Source organism: Lacerta agilis, chromosome 1, assembly GCF_009819535.1.
Source record: "Lacerta agilis isolate rLacAgi1 chromosome 1, rLacAgi1.pri, whole genome shotgun sequence".
In the NCBI taxonomy this organism is placed as follows: Eukaryota; Metazoa; Chordata; class Lepidosauria; order Squamata; family Lacertidae; genus Lacerta; species Lacerta agilis.
In genome coordinates this window covers 89,081,287-89,103,603 of record NC_046312.1, presented here as the reverse complement: position 1 = coordinate 89,103,603, position 22,317 = coordinate 89,081,287, and the positions used below count along the sequence as shown (strand labels likewise).

Below are 22,317 nucleotides of genomic sequence, written 5' to 3'. Positions count from 1 at the left end.
CCGCCGGAGCAGTACCTATTTATCTACTTGCACTTTGATGTACTTTCAAACTGCTAGGTTGGCACTTAACTAGGGATTAATACGCACTAAACAGAATGGAATCTGCTTCTGAGTAAACATACATAGTATTGCACTGTAAGCCCCACTGGTTACATGTGTATAGATCAATTCCACAGAAATCCGTGGGATTCAAAGGCACTTTAACACTTTGAATCATGTCCTTGGATATCTTTAAAACTGGATAATTCTTATAAATGTACATATTTCAGGAAACTAATTTACTATAATATAGATACCACACAGTAGTTCCTTTCCTATACTCTGACAAATATTTTTGTACTCTTAGTTTTTATGACCTCATAGTTTCTTATGACCAACAGTTTTCCATAGGATTAAAAATATTTATCCAAAATACCCCAAATCAAATCAAATTTTATTAAACGGTCACAGACCAAATTGTCCTCTTCAGCTGATCAACGTAGCACACACAAGACAAACACACGAAAAAATACCCCAAATATTCTGATAAATGGGCCTGTGTTTTACATATACTCATCTCCCTGTGTAAGCTGCATGTTGCATCTCTGCACACGCTTGCAAAGAGTTGTTTTTAAATAATCACAGGTTTAGGATTAATGAGGTTTGGATAATGAGCTGGAGAGCAATGCATCAAAACAGCATTAACATATGCACCATTTAAAACATTGAACTGAAAGTATACACTGTTAATCATCTGCTAGAACAGCCTTCTCCAGCTCAGTGTCCTTCGGTTGGATTCCCATTAGCCCTAAGCAGCATGGCCGCTGGTCAGAAATGGTAGTAGCTGGTACTCCAGAATATCTGCAGGTTAGTGAAGATTATGCTAAAATGTAAATATAGACTTAGGGCATGATCTAGTCAAAGATTAAACACTTTTTAATTTCATCAACTTCACTGAGACTGGGAGAGGTTTAGGCTTTAATCCTATAGACACCTGGGAACAAGTCCCATTGAACTCAGTGGAGCTTACTTCTGATGAAACATGTAGGATTGGACTGTTAGCAGGGTGCAATGAAATCAATAGGACTCTTATTGAACTCACTGAGACCTAGAAGTGTTTAATTGGAGGATAGTTTTATGTCCTTCATGCTTTGTTCATCCTCACTGAATTTGGATTTGTATCAACGAAAGAAAAGACATCAATGGAGGAAAATAGTGCATCAGAATTTTATTTTTGTCAGTGGATTTTTCAATGAAGTTACATAGGCAGGAACCTAGCATATTGCTCATGGATATTTCCTGAAAAATCCCTGTGGGCTTTCAGGATTGCTGTAATGTCTTCCATGTGTCTTCCTCCAAGAGGATAATGCCAAAAGTATTTCGACAGATGAAAATGCTGTTTGGAATTGGCTTTTTATTTGCTGCATTAGAGCAGCTACTGAAAGCATTTACTGAGCATCACAGACTAGGGTCTTCTGGGGTTGTTTTGCTAAATGGTTCCTCTGCTTGGGGGGGGGGGGCTTTTTCTTTCATTCTAACCCTTGTTTATGTGTGCAATAGTTCAGGGCTAATAACCCTGTTTCAGATAAGAGGATTTGGAATGAGAGGTTATCAATAGGCTGGTCACTCTCTGTAGTAAATATTGGTAGAACAAGACTATGGAAGATGTTTTTAGCCTTGAGATAATTCCACTTAGAAAAAGCAGGAGGATGTAAAGCATTGTGAATACTATTATTGAGTAACTTTGTGTATGTCCTTGAAAAAAATTCTTGCAAGAGTGGATTTTTCAAAGGCCAAGATAATACCTAGGGACCGGTGTCCCAATGACCAATCTTCCACCAGCCCTTAATCTATTGATGCTGCTTTGAGCACTCTGTTTAAGGTAGCTTATAAACTGATCAATCAAATCAAATCATGTCTTAATTTTGCTCCTGTGTATTAGTGCTGACATTGCTGTGTGCTTAATGGAGATTCTGCAGCTGTTTGAACACTTGAAAGCATTTAATATTCCTTGGATGTACGAAATGATGCTAATAATCTTTTTATGAAATGATACTAAGATTATTACACCAGTTTTGGAGGTGGGATGGAAAATTATGGAGCTCTGTGGTCACCTGAGCTTCCCATGATACCCGAATCCTGGCTTTGTCCTGTGGAAGGTTTGGAGCCAGTGTTTTCTTTTCAGATAAGAGTCCTGGGAGAATTGGGGTCAGAAGAAAATCGAGTACAATAATTTGCAGGAACTGGATCTTGTGATTGTTCAGGGACTGTAGCTCACTGGTAGAGCACATGCAGGACCAGTGCTAGGGCTTCTGGTGCCCTAGGCAAGACCAATCTTCTGGCGCCCCACCCCCCTGCCAAAGCCTGCTTTAGCAGGAGGTGGAGGGGGGGTGGAGAGGCAAGCAGCGGTTTCTCCGCTTTAGTGGAGAAGCCGCTGCTTGCGCGTCCCGGCCCCCCGCCCCCCTGCCAAAGCCTGCTTTAGCGGGAGGTCGGGGGGTGGTGGAGAGGCAAGAAGCGGTTTCTCCGCTTTAGCGGAGAAGCCGCTGCTTGCCTGTCCCGCCCCCCGCCAAAGCCTGCTTTAGCGGGAGCTGGAGGCCGGGGCGACGCAGCATCCTCCGGCGGGCAGCCAGGCGGCAGCCTGTGGGCTGCCGGGCAGCGGGCGCAGGCGGGACAGCAGTGCCCCCCCTCCATTTTGGCAGTTGCCTAGTTTGCCTAAATGGACGCACCAGCCCTGAGCACATGCATAGAATGCAGAAGGTCTCAGGTTGCATCCCTAGCACTCTCGGCTAAAATAACCAGGTAGCAGGTAATGGGGAAAGACCTCTGCCCGAGACTCTGGGGAGCCACTGCCAACTAGCGTAAAGAGTACTGGGGACAACATCAAGAAAGGGCTCTTGCTCTCCTCATGTTCTGCTTGTGGGGTTTCCAGAGGTCTTTGTCTGGCCACTGAACAACTGAGTGCTGGGCTAGACAGGCCTCTGATTCCTTTTGGAGGTCTTCACAGTTTATATGGGTTTTCAGCACCTTGGTTAACTTGGTGTTATTGGCAGACTTGACTGCATCCATGCTTGCCCCCGACTTCAAATAATATACAACAATTCCCTGACTTTCCCTAGGATTTTTTTTTTATAGTGCTACATTAGCTGTCTTCCAGTTCTCCAGTAAGGAGGTTGATTTTAGTGACAAGTTGCATATTTCTGTTAGAAGATTAACCAATTTCACAGTTCTTTAAGAACTCTCAGTGATGCCATACGGTCCTGGTGACTTGCTAATTTGTATGTTGTCAGTTAGCTTCAGAACCTCATAGAGTCACAGAATTGTAGTCTCATATTACTCTTATTTGATTCAGTTAGGTAATTGTTTCATTTAATGACTGCTGCTTCTCATTATTGTTGTATTAATGCATAGCTTTGATATTATCTATTTTGTTAATTTTCTTTTGTTAGCTGTTGTAAGTATTCATTTGAATTGAAGAGAGGGATAGAAATAATAATAATTCTTCAGATGCTCTCTCTCCCAAAAACTGGTTTGGGGTGGATATCTGGCTGACTTCAGATATGCTGTCAGAAGAATTCAAATCATTCCTTTAGCTTTTCTTTCATTTCCCCATCTTCCTTTAATAATAATTTTGCACCCTTAGCATCTAGTGAATGAACTGCCTTCCTGGTTCCTGATGCTAGCCCCCAAATTCCATTCTTCTCTATTCTCTTTCCCCTACCGAACCCTGTATTTTTATTTTTTAAAGTCAAAGTAAAGATTGAGATTGACCTGGGATTAGACATTCTGCCATTTCCTTCCCTCCTTATGTCAGATAAGAAGGGAAGTCTGGACAAGCTTGTGACAGGAAATGCTCCTGCACTTTGGTCTCACCAACATGCTGCTCTCACCCTGCCATTTCACAGAGGGGGAACTTGTTTTGCTGACCAGACTTTTAAAAATTATTTGCAGCTGAGGTGGGCTAGTTGGAGTTTGCATTTTGAACCTAGCAATGAAAGTCTGGCAGAACCAGATAAGATCCATGTCAGACAGCCTAAGTACATTATACAGCAGACAGCAAATGCAGAGGAGGATCAATTGGAGAAGTTTAGAAACTGCTGCTGAAAAATATATTTTTCAAGGTGATTTTTTTTTTAAGTCAGGGAAACGCTATAGTTGCACAAAAGGGGTTTTATGACTTTTTAAATTCCTTTTCTTCTTATTCTCCCATTCAGGTCCTGTTTGTTCCCAGACACTGGTGGCATTACGTAGAATCCATTGACCCAATCACTGTTAGCATAAACTCATGGATTGAACTGGTAACTATCCACCCCCCATTGTTTTATCTCTTAAAACCGCCAGGCACACACATGGCCTGAATGTTCACAGATGGACATGGCATCTGGAAATGTGCTGGAGTAGTTTATAATAATGATCTCTAGCTACCTATTTCCATACACCCTACTAAGCATACTTGACTGCAATGATCACAGGTTCTTTTCCTTGCTACCGTTGACCTTCCCCTTCCCATGTTGTCTCCCCTGCATTGGAATTACCGGTACGTAGATTCTAAGCCACTCAGGACAGAGACTTGTCTCTTACACTTTGTAATGTGCAAGTTGTAATGTACATAGATGAGGCTATATAAATCATCACCCATCTACTAAAAATAAAAATAGTAGCACCTTAGATACAACTAAGTTTGTTCTCCCATATACTGTTGGACTCATATCAACTCTAGACAACATGGCCAGTGGTCAGGGCTGTGCGTTGGAATCCAGGAGGTGCCACATGTTCCCCACCCCTTGCTGTAGTTTATTTGTTTTGTGTGGTTCAAAATCTGAGCGTATTTTCAGCTCTCTCGTGAAATTTCCAAGAAACAGCCTTTGGAGACCAAGACAGTACAAGCTAGAGGGGGTGGAGAGGAACAAAAGTGAAGATGCTACTAGTGTGTCTTTTTAGTTAAAATGTCTGCTTCACTTTGATGTAGATGTCATATTATCTTCTTCCGCCCACAACATTTACATCCAATCTTGTCTTCTACCATGGAACTCATGGCAGTCTATATATATATGGTTCTCAGGGTGATCCGTCAACAGTGGCCAGACCCAGATCTGCTTAGTTTCAGCAAAATGGGGGCCTCATGTGCCTTCATGCCATGTAACTTGGAACTGAATCTGACATCCTGAAAATCCCAAGGCTTGGTAGTATTCTACACAGGATGCCTTCCTCATCTTTTTACAAAATGGCATATGCTCTTGAAGTCAAAGCTAAGCAAACATTAGTGTTTTGTAGTCTCCAGTATTGCTTGAATGCAGCATGCTGGACAGAAGTTATTAACTATCTCCCAAAATTAAAAACATCACAAACAATTTGGAGGCTTCAAGCTAACAAGTTGACTGTGGGCACTGCTTAACCCGAGGAATGCCTGCATGTCGTCTTTGTGGTGACAGTTGATTATACCCTATTATCCCTGGAGATGACAGCAGCATTACTTTTTAGGTGTAGGGCTATCTGTCTTAGAAAAATAATGCGTGACACGGGTGTTAAAATGTAATATCAAGAACATTTTCATTATTCACTCAAGCAGTTCTCGAGCTTCCAGCAATAACCAGCTGCTACCACGTTGATATGATAGGTGTGTGTCAAGCCCACTTCAATAGCCTTACTGATACAATTAATTATTTCGCTGAGACCTTATAAGAAAGGATAAAGTTTTAATTTGTTTTCAACATACTGAGACCACTTCAACTCTTTCTTCTTACGGTAGTGGGGATTAATGCTATTCATGGATACTTTGAGGCAAAATGAACTTTCCAGGCTTGCAACCCCTTGAAATGCTTTAAGAATGTTCATGTACCCGAGGTAAGCTAGCCTAAATGTGTACATACTAAAATGCGAATAGATGAGTTGAAAAGTTTCAGGCTTATGAAGCTGCAATGCAATAATATCAAAAGGTCTGCAGGAAAAGACATGTAAAACCACTGAAGTCCATTTTTCTAGGAAACAGCCCACCTGCTCTGAATTTGACAGGTACAGACCCCAGATCTTTTTCTGCATATATACTTCACAATCAGACTGTATGATGAATTTCTTCGTCTTAAGATTATAAAATTATTGCTGGTAGCTTTAAGACTACATAGCCCATAATACATTGTGACTGTCCATGAAATAAAATCATAATGAGAGCTACCTTAATTGTTTAGACTGGAGCAGAGTATTTGAAAAAAAGAATTTGTAGATTCTGGTAAGATTGTCTGCAATTCCTAACATCAGTTTTATATTACAAGTCTCTGGCACTACATTTTAGTTCAATTTTACATGAGAGTCCTTAGCAACTGCCCTGATATGAGAAAATGAAGTGGTCCTTCTGCCAAGCTTTCTTTTTCCTAATCACAATTAGTATTTTGCTCTGGGTTCCTAGGATTATTGAGCACATCGAAGCAGTTGTTCCGAAACTATTTAATAAAGGGAACTTACCAAAGGAAACAGAAGCTTGTTGCACCATGTCTAAGAGTTTATCCAGAGTTTTGGGACTGTGATGATGGTGGTGGTGATATTGCGTAACTCATAAAAGTGACTCAAAGTGACTTGCAAACACAGTAGAAGTCCTAAAGCCATTTGCAGTTAACACAATCAATAAAAACTTAAAAAACAAACGCACACATAGCTAAAGAAAGAAAAGGCAAGTCTAGCTTTTATTGCACGACTTCAGCATGAGTTGATATAGAAAGCAAACAGAGACAGATGCTGGACCAGCAAAGGCTGTCTAGTCTGTACAGGTTGCAACCCCCCTTTGATAACTTTGAACTAGATCAATCTGCTGTTATTTGTTTGATATAGATGTGATATGGCACCATCAGAAATGCTAATGGTTTATTCTAAATAGTGCTTCCTTTGCTAGTGCAGTGATAAATAGTAGAGATGAAAGAGGAATGGGACGGTAGGTAGATGAAGGAAGATTATATGCAGTTTCCACGTGGAAGGAACAAGCATCTCCCTATACACCACCTTCAGTTTCGTTCCAGCCAAACTCAAGCAAGCAAGCCCCATTTCTTCAATCTGCCTCCATCTTACTATTTGCTATGGTGCCAGGAATACCACATTACACGTTGAACTTGCTTCTCCTTGCCCATAAACAGTCCTCCGATCCAAAGCAATTCACTTAAACAAGAAAGCCTGGCCTGCCTGTGTGTCTCATCCTGATGAAATCCTAAATTAGTCTTTGTATTTCACCGCCTAAAGGCACTCAGAAGAGACATGACAGCTTGTAACATGTAAGAATCAATTACTGGATTCTTGTTTCATCTTTAAAAGCTGTGTGCTGGTATCCTTCGTTAAAGACAACATTTGCTTTCCCCCCCTGCTGCTGCTATTTAAGGCTGCAATAATACATCAGTGGGTTGGTGATACTGTCAGATGACAGTATGCTCCCTGGAATTTAAAATGATTTAGTTTTGCATTTGTAATAGCTCCCAAGGCGTCTGCTGTCTCTCAGAAATATCCTTTGTGTCTTAGCTTAAGTCATTTAGAGATACCGTTTGGGACATACCTTTTTGATCTTCCTGAATTAAAGATCCTATACGTTAGACAGCATCCCTGTGGTATAAATTAAGGTTCACAAGACTCAATTAACTTAACAAGACGCTAATACAATGTATTGTCCACCAATTAGAAACATGTAATTGCTTGATCATGTGGCTTTTATGGGCATATTATGCAATAAAAGCCTAGCTATGATAATAAGGGATGTTAATTCCCCACCCCACCCCCAAGTGTATGTGCTGGAAATTAGAGATCTCTTTAACATGAGAGTCTTTCCTTCAACTACTGCGTCCAGTCAGCGGAAGCCCTGCATAAGGCTTGTGCAACAGGGCTTTCCTCCCATCTCCTCCCACCATGTGGCCCTGAGATTGGCTTAGGCAGCGGGAGAACCCTCAGAACAGTGCGGGGGGAGGTGAGGGGGATCATTCTGTCTGGCATGCTTGCCCTGATGGAAAGATCAATATAGCACAATACAGTGGTGCCCCGCTAGACGAATGCCTCGCTAGACGAAAAACTCGCTAGACGAAAAGCATTCGCTAGCGGAAGGCTGCCCTGCAAGACGAAAAAGTCTATGGGGCTGCCTCGCAAGACGAATTTTATTTTATTTTTTGCACGAAAACCGCGCTCCATTGCCGCTTCGCTAGATGAAAAATTCGCTCTACGAAGACACTCGTAGAAAGAATTATTTTCGTCTAGCAGGGCACCACTGTATTAAATTCTTCCCTTGATATTTGTATTGTACAGGAAGTCATTATGTCCCCAATCCTGTATTGCTGGACCCCCATCATCCCCTGTCAGCGTGGCTGATGGTCAGGGGGTCAAAGTAGTCATAGCCCCAAAATATGATGTAACCTAAGATTAGGAAAGCCTTCTTTAGTACTAGTGGGTGAGGTCTGAGATGAGGATTCTTCAGAGGTTCGGGGCACCATAGCTCCCGAAGATGTCAGTGGTGTGAATGGTGAAACCAGTAACTCTGAGCTGCAGACCCTCCATTCGGTGACTATAGGTCGGTAGAAGACATGCAGAAGCTCCCAGGTTTTATCCTTGACATCCCCAGTTAAAGGGGCCAGTTAGCAGGTGATGGAAAAGAAACATGTGTGAAACCCTGAAAGAGCTGCTGCCAGTCAGAGTATACCATTTTTGTTGTTGTTGGCATCCATCTGTATAAGAGACAGGTCTCTGTTCTGAGCAGCTTACAACTGATATAATTGCAACACAGGGGAGACAACAAAGAAAGGGGAAGAATTTTCCTTCTCCTAGATGGGCTACCTTCCTGGCTTGATGATCTCCATCTGACCCCCCACTTTCCTCTACTGCTATGGAATTCAACTTCTGCCTAGAAAATAAATAAATCTCAGCTTTCATTAAAAAACACAACTTCCAAGTCATAAAGGTTGGATGTATTGGTGGAAAGACTGGTGAAGTCTCAGAATATGCCACTGTACAACAATTGGTAGAGAGCAACAGCAGGAGAAGACTATTACTTGCATGCCCTGCTTGGTGGAGAAGTTAAACAATCTGACTTGGTATAAGTCCGCTTCTGTGTTTCCAGGTTGCTTGAGAAATTTGTAAGACCTTCTTTTCTGGAATAGTTTTTTTTTAAGACGGGATGGTTAAAGATCCATCACAGAAGCACTAATTATGCCCTAGTACTTGTGTTATGGGCTGCCCTTGCAAGAGGTGTCTTCATTCACAACCCAAAGTCCAGGAACAGAACCTGAAAGCAAAAACATGGCCTTTTGTACTTCTTTGTACTGATTTTTTGCTTTATCAGTTCCACTAAAGAATAGTGGCTGGCTCAAAACACATTGGGCTTGATCAATCACCTCTTCATTGCACCTCTGAGTTCCCCTCTCTTCTTGTTTCTGCTCTCCTTTCTATCCATTCCAGTTATCACAATGTTAGCTTTCGTTTCTTTTGTAGGATGCAGATCATGAAGCCCGTGTAGAAGAGGCAATAACTCGAACGCTGATATGTGCAATCAAATCTGCTGAAACCACCAGTGCATCAGATTCCTGGCTCAACCCCACAGAGGTGAAGTTCTGCATTAATAAGCGATGGTTTTCACTCCTTTGACCCAGTGACATTTTTGTTTTCTAAACTGCAAGTCTATGTTCCCACACCCACACCCCACCTTTGCAGCTGAATTTTTAGTAACTTTGGCATGGCAGAGCCTGAGTCTTCAAGGCTGCTCCCCATTATCTTGGTCTAACTCCTCGCTGGAAGCGTACCCCGTATCTTTCAAGGATTCCCTCCTCCAAGTCCAGAGATTCAGAAGTGCAGATTGCACAACCTGTACATATCTAGCCATTTGCCCTGTATGTAGTAGGGATGGTCAGGGGATCCAGCACAGTTAAGAGTGTGGGTGTGTGCATTGCATGGCTCTGGGATTCCATTCAGTTGTTTTTAAGTCCACCTAACATCATCACATATTACAGTAAAGACCAGTGCTTTAAGGTAAGGAAGCACTTTGACAGGGATAGTTTAAGTTTATTTGACATTCACTTTTTGCAGGCAATAAATATGCCACACAAACTCAGGCTTGCACAGGCAGCTCTTGCTTAACCAGCTTCCTCCTTTGCTTCAACAGAAGGGAAACTCCCATGCACGCAATGTCTTGGCTAGGCTAGTGGGCCACCTTGGTTGAAATGAAGGCAAGCAGAAAGGCACCCAAAGAACACAATAGGGTGGCAAAATAAAGTGGAAGCAATGGGGATAGATGAGAAGGACAAAACATATAAACAAATCCTAAGAGTAGCAGTGAAGGTATCACCTGTTTGTACACTGAATGTATTTTATTTTCTAGGTTGAAGTAACTTCCCATGAAACCAATCTTCAGTATGTAAATGGGGCTGTTTCTGCATATTTAGAGCACCAGAAGACTAGTAAAATTGAAGACATAGACCCTAGAACTGAAGAGGTTAGTCAGTACCCATGTAAAAGAAAGAAGGTCCAAGGGAGATCAGAACCTGAAGACTTCCAGTTGACGTCCTGTGAATCTAGCCTAACCATGATCAAAAGAAAGAAACTGGAAAACATTCCATTTGGACACAATCTTTTTCAGGTTTTACCACAATTCTGGGAAACAGATTCAACTGGTTTAGCTGAAAATGACAGTAAAGGGTCTCCAAATGAAAATGATGAACACTTTGGGAAATTGCATTGTGCTGGGAAGACATCAGATGTGATTGGTGATTCTGGAGCATTAATAGATCAGAAGGATCCAGGATGTAGTACCATCTCTCCACAAGCAGTTATTTGTACAAATGATTTGCTAGATTGTGTGCTAAATCCCCAAGTCATCCGTTTAATGGCTCAACTTTTGATAGAAAGAGCAAGTGTTTAAAATGTGTGCCTTTCTGAAAATAAAAAAAAGAATGACATGTATGTTCTGGAGGTTCCACAGCTTCTATACTAAAGAATACTTAGCTGCACATCAGCATCAGCTCAACTGCAAACTTCCAAACAATACAGCAGCTAACTATGTCAGGGCTTTTGTAACCATTTCCCATGGAGTAGCCAAGTTTGTGTGTTGCAGCAGAAGCAACAGTCTTTCGGTACCTCAAAAACTAATAATTGTCTTTATGCATAAGAATAGAAGAAGAATCCTGCTGGATCATTTATGTGTTTTAGCAGAAAGCTAAGACAACACAAATCATTGTCAAAATACATAAATAAATTGTTTATTTTAAGACAACAAAAATGTTTTAGGAAGGTGCTTGGCAAAGCCTTTGCATCATCTTAGGCCAAGTCTAGCTGGTTGATACACAGATGAAGAGCCAGAAATTATTACCTCCTGTCTTGCCCAACAACCCCATTAACATACCATAATTACAACCTTCCAGTGCTTTAGGTTGCAATTCTAAGCACATTAACCTGGTGCTAAATCCCACTGAATTCAATGACGCTAAGGCTGTATACACATTACGTATTAAAACACAGCTAGGTTGCTCTTTTTCTCAGTTTGGATAGTTTGAGGGTGGTTGAGGGGAGTCATCAAAATGCAGTAATTCAGAACAGGATAAATACAAGGTACGTATGGATTGTGGCTAATGTGTATACACTGCTTCCCAAGCCAGTAGTGGGCATGCACAGGATGCTTAGTAATGGGGAGTGCTTAGACAATCTATGCAGTTATCTGAGAGGAAGTTCCACTGCACACAGTGAAACTTAATTATTGTGCTATGAGTCTGGACCTCTCTGCTCAGAGGGCAGCAAACATTTTCATTTCTATATTAGTGTGAAAACTCCTCCGCAGACTTACTGAGAATTTCAATACAGCTATTGCCATTCACTCTCTTTCGCCCTACTGGTGAACAATATTGTTTCTCATGGGTTTGTCTCTTCTCAGTGCACACCCTTTGTTTCCTTGCAGTTACATTTTACTAATTAACATTTATTTGACACTATAAATTAGCTGTCTCTAAATATAATTTTTGCTCTGCGTGAGAATTTCTATGCCATTCTCTGCATTTGTATTGATGTGATTTATCCACAAGTGATTGCTATAAGGTCACTGGCATGTATTAACATTTTGACCATGAACCGATTCTGAAGGTCCCACACCCCTGATGACTTTGGCAAGCAAGTCGCAAACACCACACTACTCCTCAAAAGGCCCTAATTGCCTTGTTTAAAGAAAGGTAATGCTTTGTGTCCTAGTAGCTCTAGGTTCCTAATAAGCCAGTGTCCTCCGTTTCCTACCATTAAGGACAAGGGTTTTGACAGTCTCCTAGTTACAGTAGCCTCCTGACATGGTTTATTATTATTATTATTATTAAAGAAAACTGTCCCTATTAGATGGCAAAACCTTGATTTCTTCTAAACTGCTACTTAGTTTATTGCCTTTGTTCTCCATGGACATAGGTGTCATTAAGCAGACCAGAAATATATACTATGTGCAGGGCATACAGTGTATGGAAGATTGTGTTGAAGTTGACCTTATGTTCAAATGTCCTACTAAGGGCATTGAAGCATTGCTGAAGGGTGATTTATAGATAACATTTTACTGCCTCAAGACAGGTTTTTAAATGTATACAGTGGTACCTTGGTTTAAGAACAGCTTAGTTTATGAACAACTTGGATTAAGAACGCTGCAAACCCGGAAGTAGGTGTTTTGGTTTGTGAACTTTGCCTTGGAAGCAGATCATGTTTCGCTTCCTGTTGAGTGTGTTCCATTTGTAAATTGAGTCCCCTACTGCTATGGGAAAGCATGCCTTGGTTTAAGAACGGACTTCCGGAACGGATTAAGTTCGTAAACCAAGGTACCACTGTACTGTACTGTACTGCCAATTGCAAACTGCAGCAATGGTTGTTTCTTTGCTGGCTGATCACATGATCTCTCAACATATTACTCTTCAGTTCTGATATTTCCACCATGTCAAAACTTAGCAATTTTTGCTCCAAGACCAATAATAATCTAATCTAACATTGGCCTTAGTTTTAATTGTGCTGTAGATCAGGGAAGAGGAACTTGTGGCCCTCCAGATTTTAACGTTGGCTCTCATAATTTCTTATCGTTGGCTGAGACTGATGGGAGTTGTAGTCCAACAAAATCTGTGGACCATTCCCTAGCCCTTCTGTAGATTATCACCACTCTTGTTTTCATGGAGGGATCACTTCTAGATTATCCTAATAGATGGCAACAAAATTAAAGAACAAATAGGAAAATGTTGCATATAAGAAAGAACAGTCAAAGGTTCTTATGCATGTGTGAGATGGGATAAAAATAAGTTGGCAGGAGCTCTGGAAAAAAGGCTTAGACTACTGTAATTGATAATAAACAGATCGTGAATGACCCATGTAATAGGGTGGCACAAGAGACTAACAGAACTTTGGGATATACATAGTAGTAATGCAGCTGACACTATATCACCAGTGTTTTTAAGTGCTAGAAGTGACAGGATCAATATGGGACTTGAGTGTTCAGAAACTTCACATACACAACTCTTTATTGGCACAGGTTTCCAAATCTATATCAGCTCTGTGTGCTGTACTGACAGATGGATTCAGAGGGCTGTTTGACATTGGAGGCCTTAAATCTCTATGAAGGACATCTCACCCATATCCTCCTTCCCTCTGGTATCTGCTGAAAGCCCTGAGTTAATTCCACAAGCCAGGAGCATCAAAGAACCGGATCTTAGTAGCTATTACCTTGGTTCTTTGAAACTATTTTCCAGTAGATGCACATTGGTGCATGGCCCCGCTGAACTTTCAAAAAGCCACTTATGCTCCCTGTTTTCCAGTGGTCTTTGAAGTTCGACTAATGTGCTTGCTTGGCTTGGAAATGGCTGTTTTAATATACATTTGCTGTTCTACGTGGTTTTAGTTTATTATTGTTTCCTTGTATGTTTGAATTTGAAATGGATTATGAAATGCTGTTAATCACATTTCTTCCATCATGGGACTGAAGGAGACGTACATTTCTTCCATCATGGGACTGAAGGAGACGTACTGAAGGAGACGTATTGAGGAGACTCAATATTTGTTTTTTTCTTTGCAAGCAACATTGAGAAACATGAAAAGCAGGGTATAAAGCCTTTAAATAAATGACATTGTACTTTCCCACCCAGGCACTGATCAACCACAGACCTGTTTAGCTTCAAAAAAAGGTAGCTGCGTTTTGTGCCTTCAGATTTTTTTTTTTTAAATATTGGACTTAATGGATTTTTGTTGCATGTTTAATGGATTCTGGATTTTTGTTGCATGTTTAATGGATTCTGAAATGTTACTGTTTATTTTAATACCTTAACTGTTTTATGCTTTGATGGATGATAATATGGCATTACACCTATTTGTGGATTTAAAAACTAAACTTCAGTGAGTTTTCAGTAGTGAAAACAGTGATCTAAAATAGTTAAAAAGTTAAGTGTCATAACAGTTATTAATGATGTTACAAGGGGAGAGAAAATCTAATAATTAAAGATGGAGTTATAACCTCCCTCATTTACTCATCTTAAACTGTATAGATAACCAGCAAGGGAGGAATCATTCTCAACAGTTAAATTTGGTTCTTTTATAGAGACCCATGATGCTGATTAAATTAGATTATGTATCACCCAAAATATTGTGTGCTATAAATTGAGTGCATACAAAGGTGCATAATACCAAGGTGTGACTGGAATACATCAAAGGCCTTCTTGGTGGGCAAAGTGACATAAGAGAGGGAAAAATAAATGCAACTTCCTTTGCACAAGGAACCCATTGAGTTTCTCCTGAGCACAGACAATTATCCATGTATTGGTAGCAAGCTGATTAGATTGCCCACAAATGGCAACAGTCCAAAATATAGCAAATAGATTGCAAGCCTGAATCAGCCACATGGAGAATATCCCTCATTTTCTGAACTATTATGGCTGCCCATCTATTTCTGAGCACAGCTCATTGTACTGGTGTTTGCCTTGAAAGTGTTATATGGAAGAGCCCTGCAGACTAATGGCCCATCTAGTCCAGCATCCTGTTCCATAGCATACTGCTTCTGACATCAAAGGTGGAACATAGATAGCCAAAGAAAATGACTCCAACAATAGTAGCAATAATGACTGGCAAGAACAGAAAAACAAGCTGGTGTGGTAGATTTCTTCATCTCCCCATTGTAGTGCCCTCTGCTCCCACTCAATTCTTGAAATACCTGTTTACATACATTTCGGGACATCGGGCAACATAATATGTGTCTCTCCCCTCCCTTTCAACTAGACTTATACTGTAACTCGTTTTGTCTCCAGCAAAAAGGGATCCAATCCAATTAGTAAAAAGCCTTTGCTGCACTGCCTGAAAAAAGCCCACTGTGGAAATGAAAAATAGTGCTGTCTGAGTGGCGAGCCCAGCAGCAGGGACTGCAATGCAACCTTGCAAGAAGCAAATGCTAATATAGTTTCTGAGAAGTGCTGCATATATTGAGCAAGTTTTATCTTATTTCCTGCGGTGTCGTAATGTGCTGCTCCAACCCTGTGTTTTGTATTCCCTTTCAGAACTTTGTCTTTTGTCAAATGGCTTTAGCTTTCTTTGCCCTACTTAAAATTGGCACTTTCTGCCATGTCCCCATGGATCCTCAAAGCGTCATCATTTGGCTTTGCCAGGACAGCATTGACGGAAAACAAAAGAGCTGCCAAGATTTCAGCTTGGATTCTCTTGTCTCTTAGGGGTGGCATGACCTAGCGACCCTTTGGAGAAGCTGCTTTCTCTTCCCCTGCAACGTTCTCTGTCCTGTTTATAAAGGAAAACATGTGGAATAGCTGTTCTTTTATTCTCTGTATGCTAATGCATGCTTTTCACCTTGCCTTGCGTTTGCAGGCTGTGTATCTCTCCCCCCCCCCCTTCTCATTGCTTAGGTTTACCAGCTTTTAGCCAGCCTTTGCTCATTTGCCTTCAACAGCAGTTAGATCTGATCGGCAGACTTTAGCAGAGAGGTGTCCTCAGACTAGAGAGGTCTGGACTAATATCCATGCAGCCCAGTGGGCTGACTTTCCATCACTAACTCTTTTAGGGGTGTTATGAGAATAAAATGGGGTGATCCCCATGCATGCCACTGTGGACTCCTTAGCTTAGATGAATGGTGGGATGCAGCTGGAGCTAATAGTAATCAACAGGTGACAGTGCTGATCTCTATACTTTGGAGCACGCAGTGCTGTAGGAACCAAACTTGGCTCATGGTTTCTGTGTCTCAAGGACAATGTTGGAAGGGATGTTCAGGGGGAGAGTGAGAAATATCAAAACAGGTTATGTGGCGATTGAAGGAGGCCAATAAATATTTACATCCCCAACTGAGAGGTGTGGCTAACATTCAATGCATATAAGTTAATGGGGTCAAGCTTTGGTGGAATGTCCCTTGAGAACAGAGACACTACTCCCCCCACTCCCCAGTTTTATACACCACCATTTTGGCTGCATACACACCATATCTCCAAAGCACATACCTCTCTCCCCAAGTAATCATAGGAACTGCAGTTTATGCCTCGCAGAGCTACAATTTCAGCCCTTTTAACAAACTACAGCAGTACCTTGGTTTACGAACTTAACCCGTTCCGGAAGTCCGTTCTGAAACCAAAGCATTCTTAAACCAAGATGTGCTTTCCCATAGCAGCGGGGGACTCAATTTACAAATGGAACACACTCAACAGGAAGTGGAACATGTTCTGCTTCCAAGGCAAAGTTGACAAACCAAAACACCTACTTCCGGGTTTGCAGCGTTCTTAATCCAAGTTGTTCATAAACTAAGCTGTTCTTAAACCAAGGTACCACTGTACAGTTGCTTGGATTATTTAAGTGGGGAGAGATGTGCTTCAACTATGCTATTTCTGTTGGGTGTTACAGAGAATACCCTGTTTAGTTTTAAGCTGTTAAAAATGGGTTGTCTTATTTCCATTATTTTCTATAATGTGCAGATTTATTTTCTGTATTTATAGACATTATTTTCAATTGTTCTTATTTTTTAATTGTTAGATTTATCATTTGATATGTTGTTGAGGCACTGGCACAATTTTGCGGGATGGTGCCATACAAATAATCTGAGGTTGATTAAAAACAGCAGCTGGTCAGGCTGCTGTTAAAAGGCTGACAAGATTTAGGGTCACCATTTTTTTTGCAGTCATACTGGTGATGCCTGGTATAGAGGTAAAGTTTCAAGGTTCCTTGAGCTGGGGGGGGGGCATGCATTTAAAGAAATTTAAATGTGTGTTGAAAAACATGTTCTTGAGGAGATAAGAGTTGTGTCTAGAAATTGCTTCTCCATTGCCCAGACAATGCTTAGATATCCTGTAGACCTGGGGCTTTTAGTGGTTAATTCTGTTCATTCTATAAGGTGTTAGTTTTTAACAGTTATTTGTTGTTGAGATGGCACTGTGTGGGAATGTTTATCTTTAGGATAAGGCTGCACCTGGAATAAGGAATATAGGCTAGCCTTGGGAGTTATCTATGTTGACTTCCTGCTAAGCATCTTCCACTCTGGTGGGTAACTGGTGGGTTACCCAAAACATCAGCTGTGACTTACTCTGGTGGGAACCTGATTTATAACCCAAATATCAGATGTAGCTGACGTAACCTCAATAGTATATAAATTGCTAAGTCTTTAGGATTAGCGAGTGTCAGAACCTGTGAACCTCTGTGCCAGCTGATCTGGAAAGCACTGTGCACCAACCAAGCCCCATCTCCATCTGTTGCTGATGTGATTCCCAGCAACCAATGACCAAAGGGTGACATAAGATAGTGGCAATGCTTTGTAGATTTCTTTGGGCTTTTTAATCAAACCTTTTAGCCTTCACCCCACTTGCATTCTGATTCCTAAAAGAACCTCTGGAAGTTGTAGGAGCTCCCAGGGGCAGCTCTACTAAAAAGCCTTAAGCCACAGGGATAGAAGGGCAAGTATGAAAAATGCACAAACATTTCCGGGTGGCGAAGGAAGGAGTTTCCCATTCAGTATTAGTAAGGGAGGGCGCAGGGTATTCCTTCCCTTTTCCCCACCCTTACTGCTATGTGGTGGGTGGTACAACAGTCTCGTTCTGAAAATTAAATATTAACGATAACCAAGCTAGTCAGGTGACAGAATGTGTCCTGCAGGAAATTACACTGGGCAGGCTGGCGAGATCGAAAGGGGAAGCCAACACTGTAGCCTTAACCTTCATCGTTTGCTCTTGGGAAAAATTAATTAGCCAAACCTTTGAGGGTTTGCACATTAGCTGCACTCCACTGGTGTCTGGTGCACAAAAGTCAGGCATACAACGCAACCAGTGCAAGGCAATCAAGACCAATTAACAAAGATGTAATTTCTCTAGAGATGCTGCTATTAGCATAACTCAGATGTTCCGTGCGCTATGAATTTGATTAACCTGGTTAACTTTTCCTCCCCCCCCAAAAAAAAAGTCTCTAGAAGAGGCCTGTTCCCATGAGCCAATAGGTTTTAGCACACAAACTCCATCATGAATTATTATTATTATTACTACTACTACTGTTGTTAATATTATTACAGATTTATACAGCGTATAAAAGCATTTAAGGATCGCTCTCTTTGATAGCCACCTACCATGGCTTGGAGTAATGGGGCAGCATGCATTATGGGGTGCATTAGCAATGCACACTATTCCTCCCTCGACTTGGGGATAGGAAGTGGGTGAAGGTTTGAAGCTGAGTGGTGTTTGTGGACTGGCCATATCTGAAACTGGAAGTTGAGTAAATAAAATTTAAATAGTTCTATGACTGCACTGCTCCATTACATTCCTGATTTATTGATTTGTTTGTTTATTTACCTTCAGGTTAAAATCCTTTAGAATTTAAGATTTCCTTTTCCAGCCTTTTCTGTTAATAAGCTACAATACCAACCTAATCTTGAAATCAGGTGCATGCATGTATGCCCAGCACGTTCCTCGTTTATTTGAGTGGAGGGATCTGAACATACAAATGAACAGCTTGGCTACTTTTAATTAAATGAATGAAGGAGCCATTGAGGGCAAGGAATCTTTCAATGTGCATTGGAGTTCTCTTACCTAGAGCAGATCAGTGAATGGGAGCACATCCTTAGGGCTCTTCCAGATGACCCGTTTATTGAGCATTCATCCTGATTTGCTTACACAAAGATTATATGGAGGTCAGACTGTCTCCTGTCTTTATTGACCATTCATTCTGATTAGTTTGCAGGAAGGTTATATGACAAGGAGCATTCATTATGAATTGCTTGTGAAGTGCTTATTATATGTTTGCAATTAATACTTCATTTACTCAACACTTTTCAACACATAGCTCCATGCCTTTCCTAACAGTCGATTTGTTGCCCTAGGGTGACTGAGTGCTTTAACCCACTAATTGCACAAGCCTGTATTCCCCACTCTGGAGGCACCCTTAAGCTGTGTATTTGCACACACATGTTTTGGGGCGTGGGATGTATTGTCTAAGAGACAGAGACATGAATTGAGAAGTCCCCAGTCTGAATCTTGTGTCTGCCATCAGCTCACTAAATAGTCTTAGGCAAGCCAGACTCCCTCAGCCTCAGTTCCCCTATCTGCAATATGGGAAATAATTACTGTCATACAGGTTTGCCATAAAGATTATGACTAGATAATGCATGTGAAGGATTTTGAACACTGCTAATGCTGATTTATTTGTTCATATTTATAGCATATGTATCTCACCTTTCCATCAATTCAGACCGGGGCCCCCCAGCTTGTCTTGTCTATAAATTTTAAACAATACATAGGGCCACATTAAACTAAGCAGTCCCACTAGTGGAACCCTGCATAAGGGGGGCTTTTGTTCCCTCTCCTCCCCACAATCAGTGGCAGACCTGGGGGTCTCAAATTTAAGCGATGTCCGCCCTTTGCAACGCCAAAATTTGGCGCCCCTCACCTTCCATTCTACATTATAGTGTAGTACCCCCTGGTGCCCCCAGGGCTCTGCACCCAATGTGACCAAACCAGTCATGCTCCTCTAAATTCACTTCTGCCCCAATGCAGTTTGACTGAAGCTCTCAGGAGAAGCCCCAGAACAGCTCATCAGGGGAGGAGAGGAGAGAATGCTCTGCCACTGCAAACATTTCTGCTTGCCTGATGGCAGTGGCGTAGGAAGGGCGAGGCGTAGGGGGTGGGCCGCCCCGGGTTCCAGGGGAGGGGGGATGACACTCCCCGGCCCCTCCCGCCACTCCCCTGCCACCTGGCACCCTGTCTGTGCTTCTTTACGGACGGACGGGGCAGCCCCACAAGCTGCCACTCGGTCACCACGGGAGCAGCAGTGCCGGCCTGGATGCACTACGCGTGCCCGGAAATTCTGGGCATGCATAGTGCACCCGCGGCGACTGAGCGAGCTGGCGAGTGAGTGGCGGGTTGTAGGGCTGCCCCGTCCATAAAGCAGCATGGCTGGGGCAGCCCCACGACCCGCCACTCACTCGCCGGCTCACTGGGCATGCATAGTGCAGCCGATGTGCGTCGTGACGCCCCGCTTCCAGGGGGGTGCCTCCGCTCCGCCGCCCCAGGCTTCCTCTGCCTGATGGAACAATCTCCTTAGGGCTACACTGAATCCATCCTTTTACATTTTTTAAAAAAACTAACAGAAGCAGCACCAAAAAGACAATTAACAATCCTGAATATTGCTAACAATTCTCAGCTGTCAAAAATTTACAAGCTTCCAAAGCAAAGATAATAGTAAAGAGCATTATCAATTTTCTCTAATGGTAGGTGGTAATAGGAAAACTGGTGATTCATCTGAGCTTATGGTCCAATACTGATAGCCTTGAAATGTATCAGAAGCTGCAATCAAATGGATGTTAAGAACTGTTTTGGTGGAAAAGACCAAGGTCTTCCAGAAATCTGTTCCCAGCAATAGACCATCAGTATCAAATGACACACGATATTCCACATGTGTCACTGCATCTAATGTGCAAGTTTTCCAAAAAAGCAAAGCACATCAACTGATATTTATGGGAATCAGAGTGGACCTGGAGGGGGAATTTAACTGTTTCCCTGCTGCAGTCTTGAGGAAAATCCCTCTTCTGATAATAGCATTTGCTTAGGTGTGATGTTAGCCAGTGTGGTATAATGGTAAGATTGCCGGACAAGCCCATCACTCAACCACAAAGTTCATAGGGTAGCCTTAGGCCAGTCACTATTGCTCAGCAAAAGCTTGCGGTACCTTGCAGGTTTGTTGTGAGGATAACAAAGGAAGGCAAAGAAAGTGTGTATGCTGCCTGGAGCTCCTTGGAGGTTATAAATGCAGTAAATAAAACAATCCCCCAACAGTGGAAACAGTGGGGAATTTCCCCCATCCCCAAAGCAAGTATTCACTTCAGGATCACAGCAAGGAAGGAAAGGGTTCAATTTCCCCTCCACACCTGCTAAAATCCTACTACCGGTAATTAGCTGCCCTCCAGCTGTTGCAGTTTAAAGTCTGCAGAGACAAATTTAATGGTCAAATGTAGTTTGCCGCTTGCTGCACTTGACATTCAACGGAGTGCAAGATTTCTGACACTTAAAATAGTTTCTTGTGGCTTTTAACCAGTGATAGACTTATCTTCCATGAAGTTGTCTAAACATTTTTTTTTAAAAAAACCACCTCACAACTCACTGTGATAAATTCCATAAGAGGAATGCAAACTTATGCTTGGATGGAGGAGGTAAGGAAAGGTTCAGGTGGGCAGCAGAATACTTTAGAGCACCTCCTGTGATGATTACTTAGCATAATAACATTTTAACAGTGCACCAGTCAAAGGTAAGATCGCTTGTGTTAATTAAAATGCCTGAACTGGAGAAAGCTTGCCTTAACGGAAAATATAACGGAACAAGCAAGGCATTAAAGTGATTTAAGTAGAACTTCTCGTGGAGCACAGCAGCAGGACTGCCAGACTTTTGCAGGGTCTATGAATTATAATATATATTTGGTACGATATGAGAGGGGGGAAAGGGAAAGGATGGTAACAGCTGATGGTGGATTGACATCAGTTCTAAAGCTGTTGAGAAGAAGCTCTATGCTGTGTTTTATAATCAGATGAAAGGAGACACTGAAAGGTTTGAATGCTGCCTGGGTCATGAATCTGAGAGGATATCAGATGAGATTGGCTGCTGTTGAAGTGCTTTAAAAATGATATTGCCATGGCTTCAAAGGGGGGCTTAGCTGTCTGTCGTGCACATTTCTTTATGCCCGTCTAATTTAAAGCCATCGCTTCTCTTGTGGCATCTTCTTCCATGTTCGCACATTATAATTAATAGTGTGCATCTGTCAGCCCATGATGTGCACCATCACAGTGTGAAGTGGCCACATGCTTCAGTTTCACAGTATGCAGCCAATCGTGTTTCTCTCTTGTGGAGGAATAAAGGCGTAGAGCTGCTTCTCACAGGACAG

General features: G+C 41.9%; 1 protein-coding gene across 4 annotated transcripts in view; it reads left to right on the top strand.

The window, feature by feature from the left end:
• Window positions 1-10,887, top strand: part of HSPBAP1 (HSPB1 associated protein 1) — a 48,088-nt gene extending 37,201 nt beyond the window's left edge. For 3 of the 4 annotated variants that reach the window (XM_033162542.1, XM_033162558.1, XM_033162567.1), the window contains exons 6-8: window positions 4,191-4,274; window positions 9,424-9,534; window positions 10,307-10,887. In XM_033162542.1, coding sequence (XP_033018433.1) covers window positions 4,191-4,274; window positions 9,424-9,534; window positions 10,307-10,846 — 735 coding nt within the window. In that variant the 3' untranslated portion in view covers window positions 10,847-10,887. The remainder of the gene's footprint in view (window positions 1-4,190; window positions 4,275-9,423; window positions 9,535-10,306) is intronic. The other variant, XM_033162550.1, reaches the window with a different exon arrangement.
• The last annotated feature ends 11,430 nt before the right edge of the window (window positions 10,888-22,317 follow it).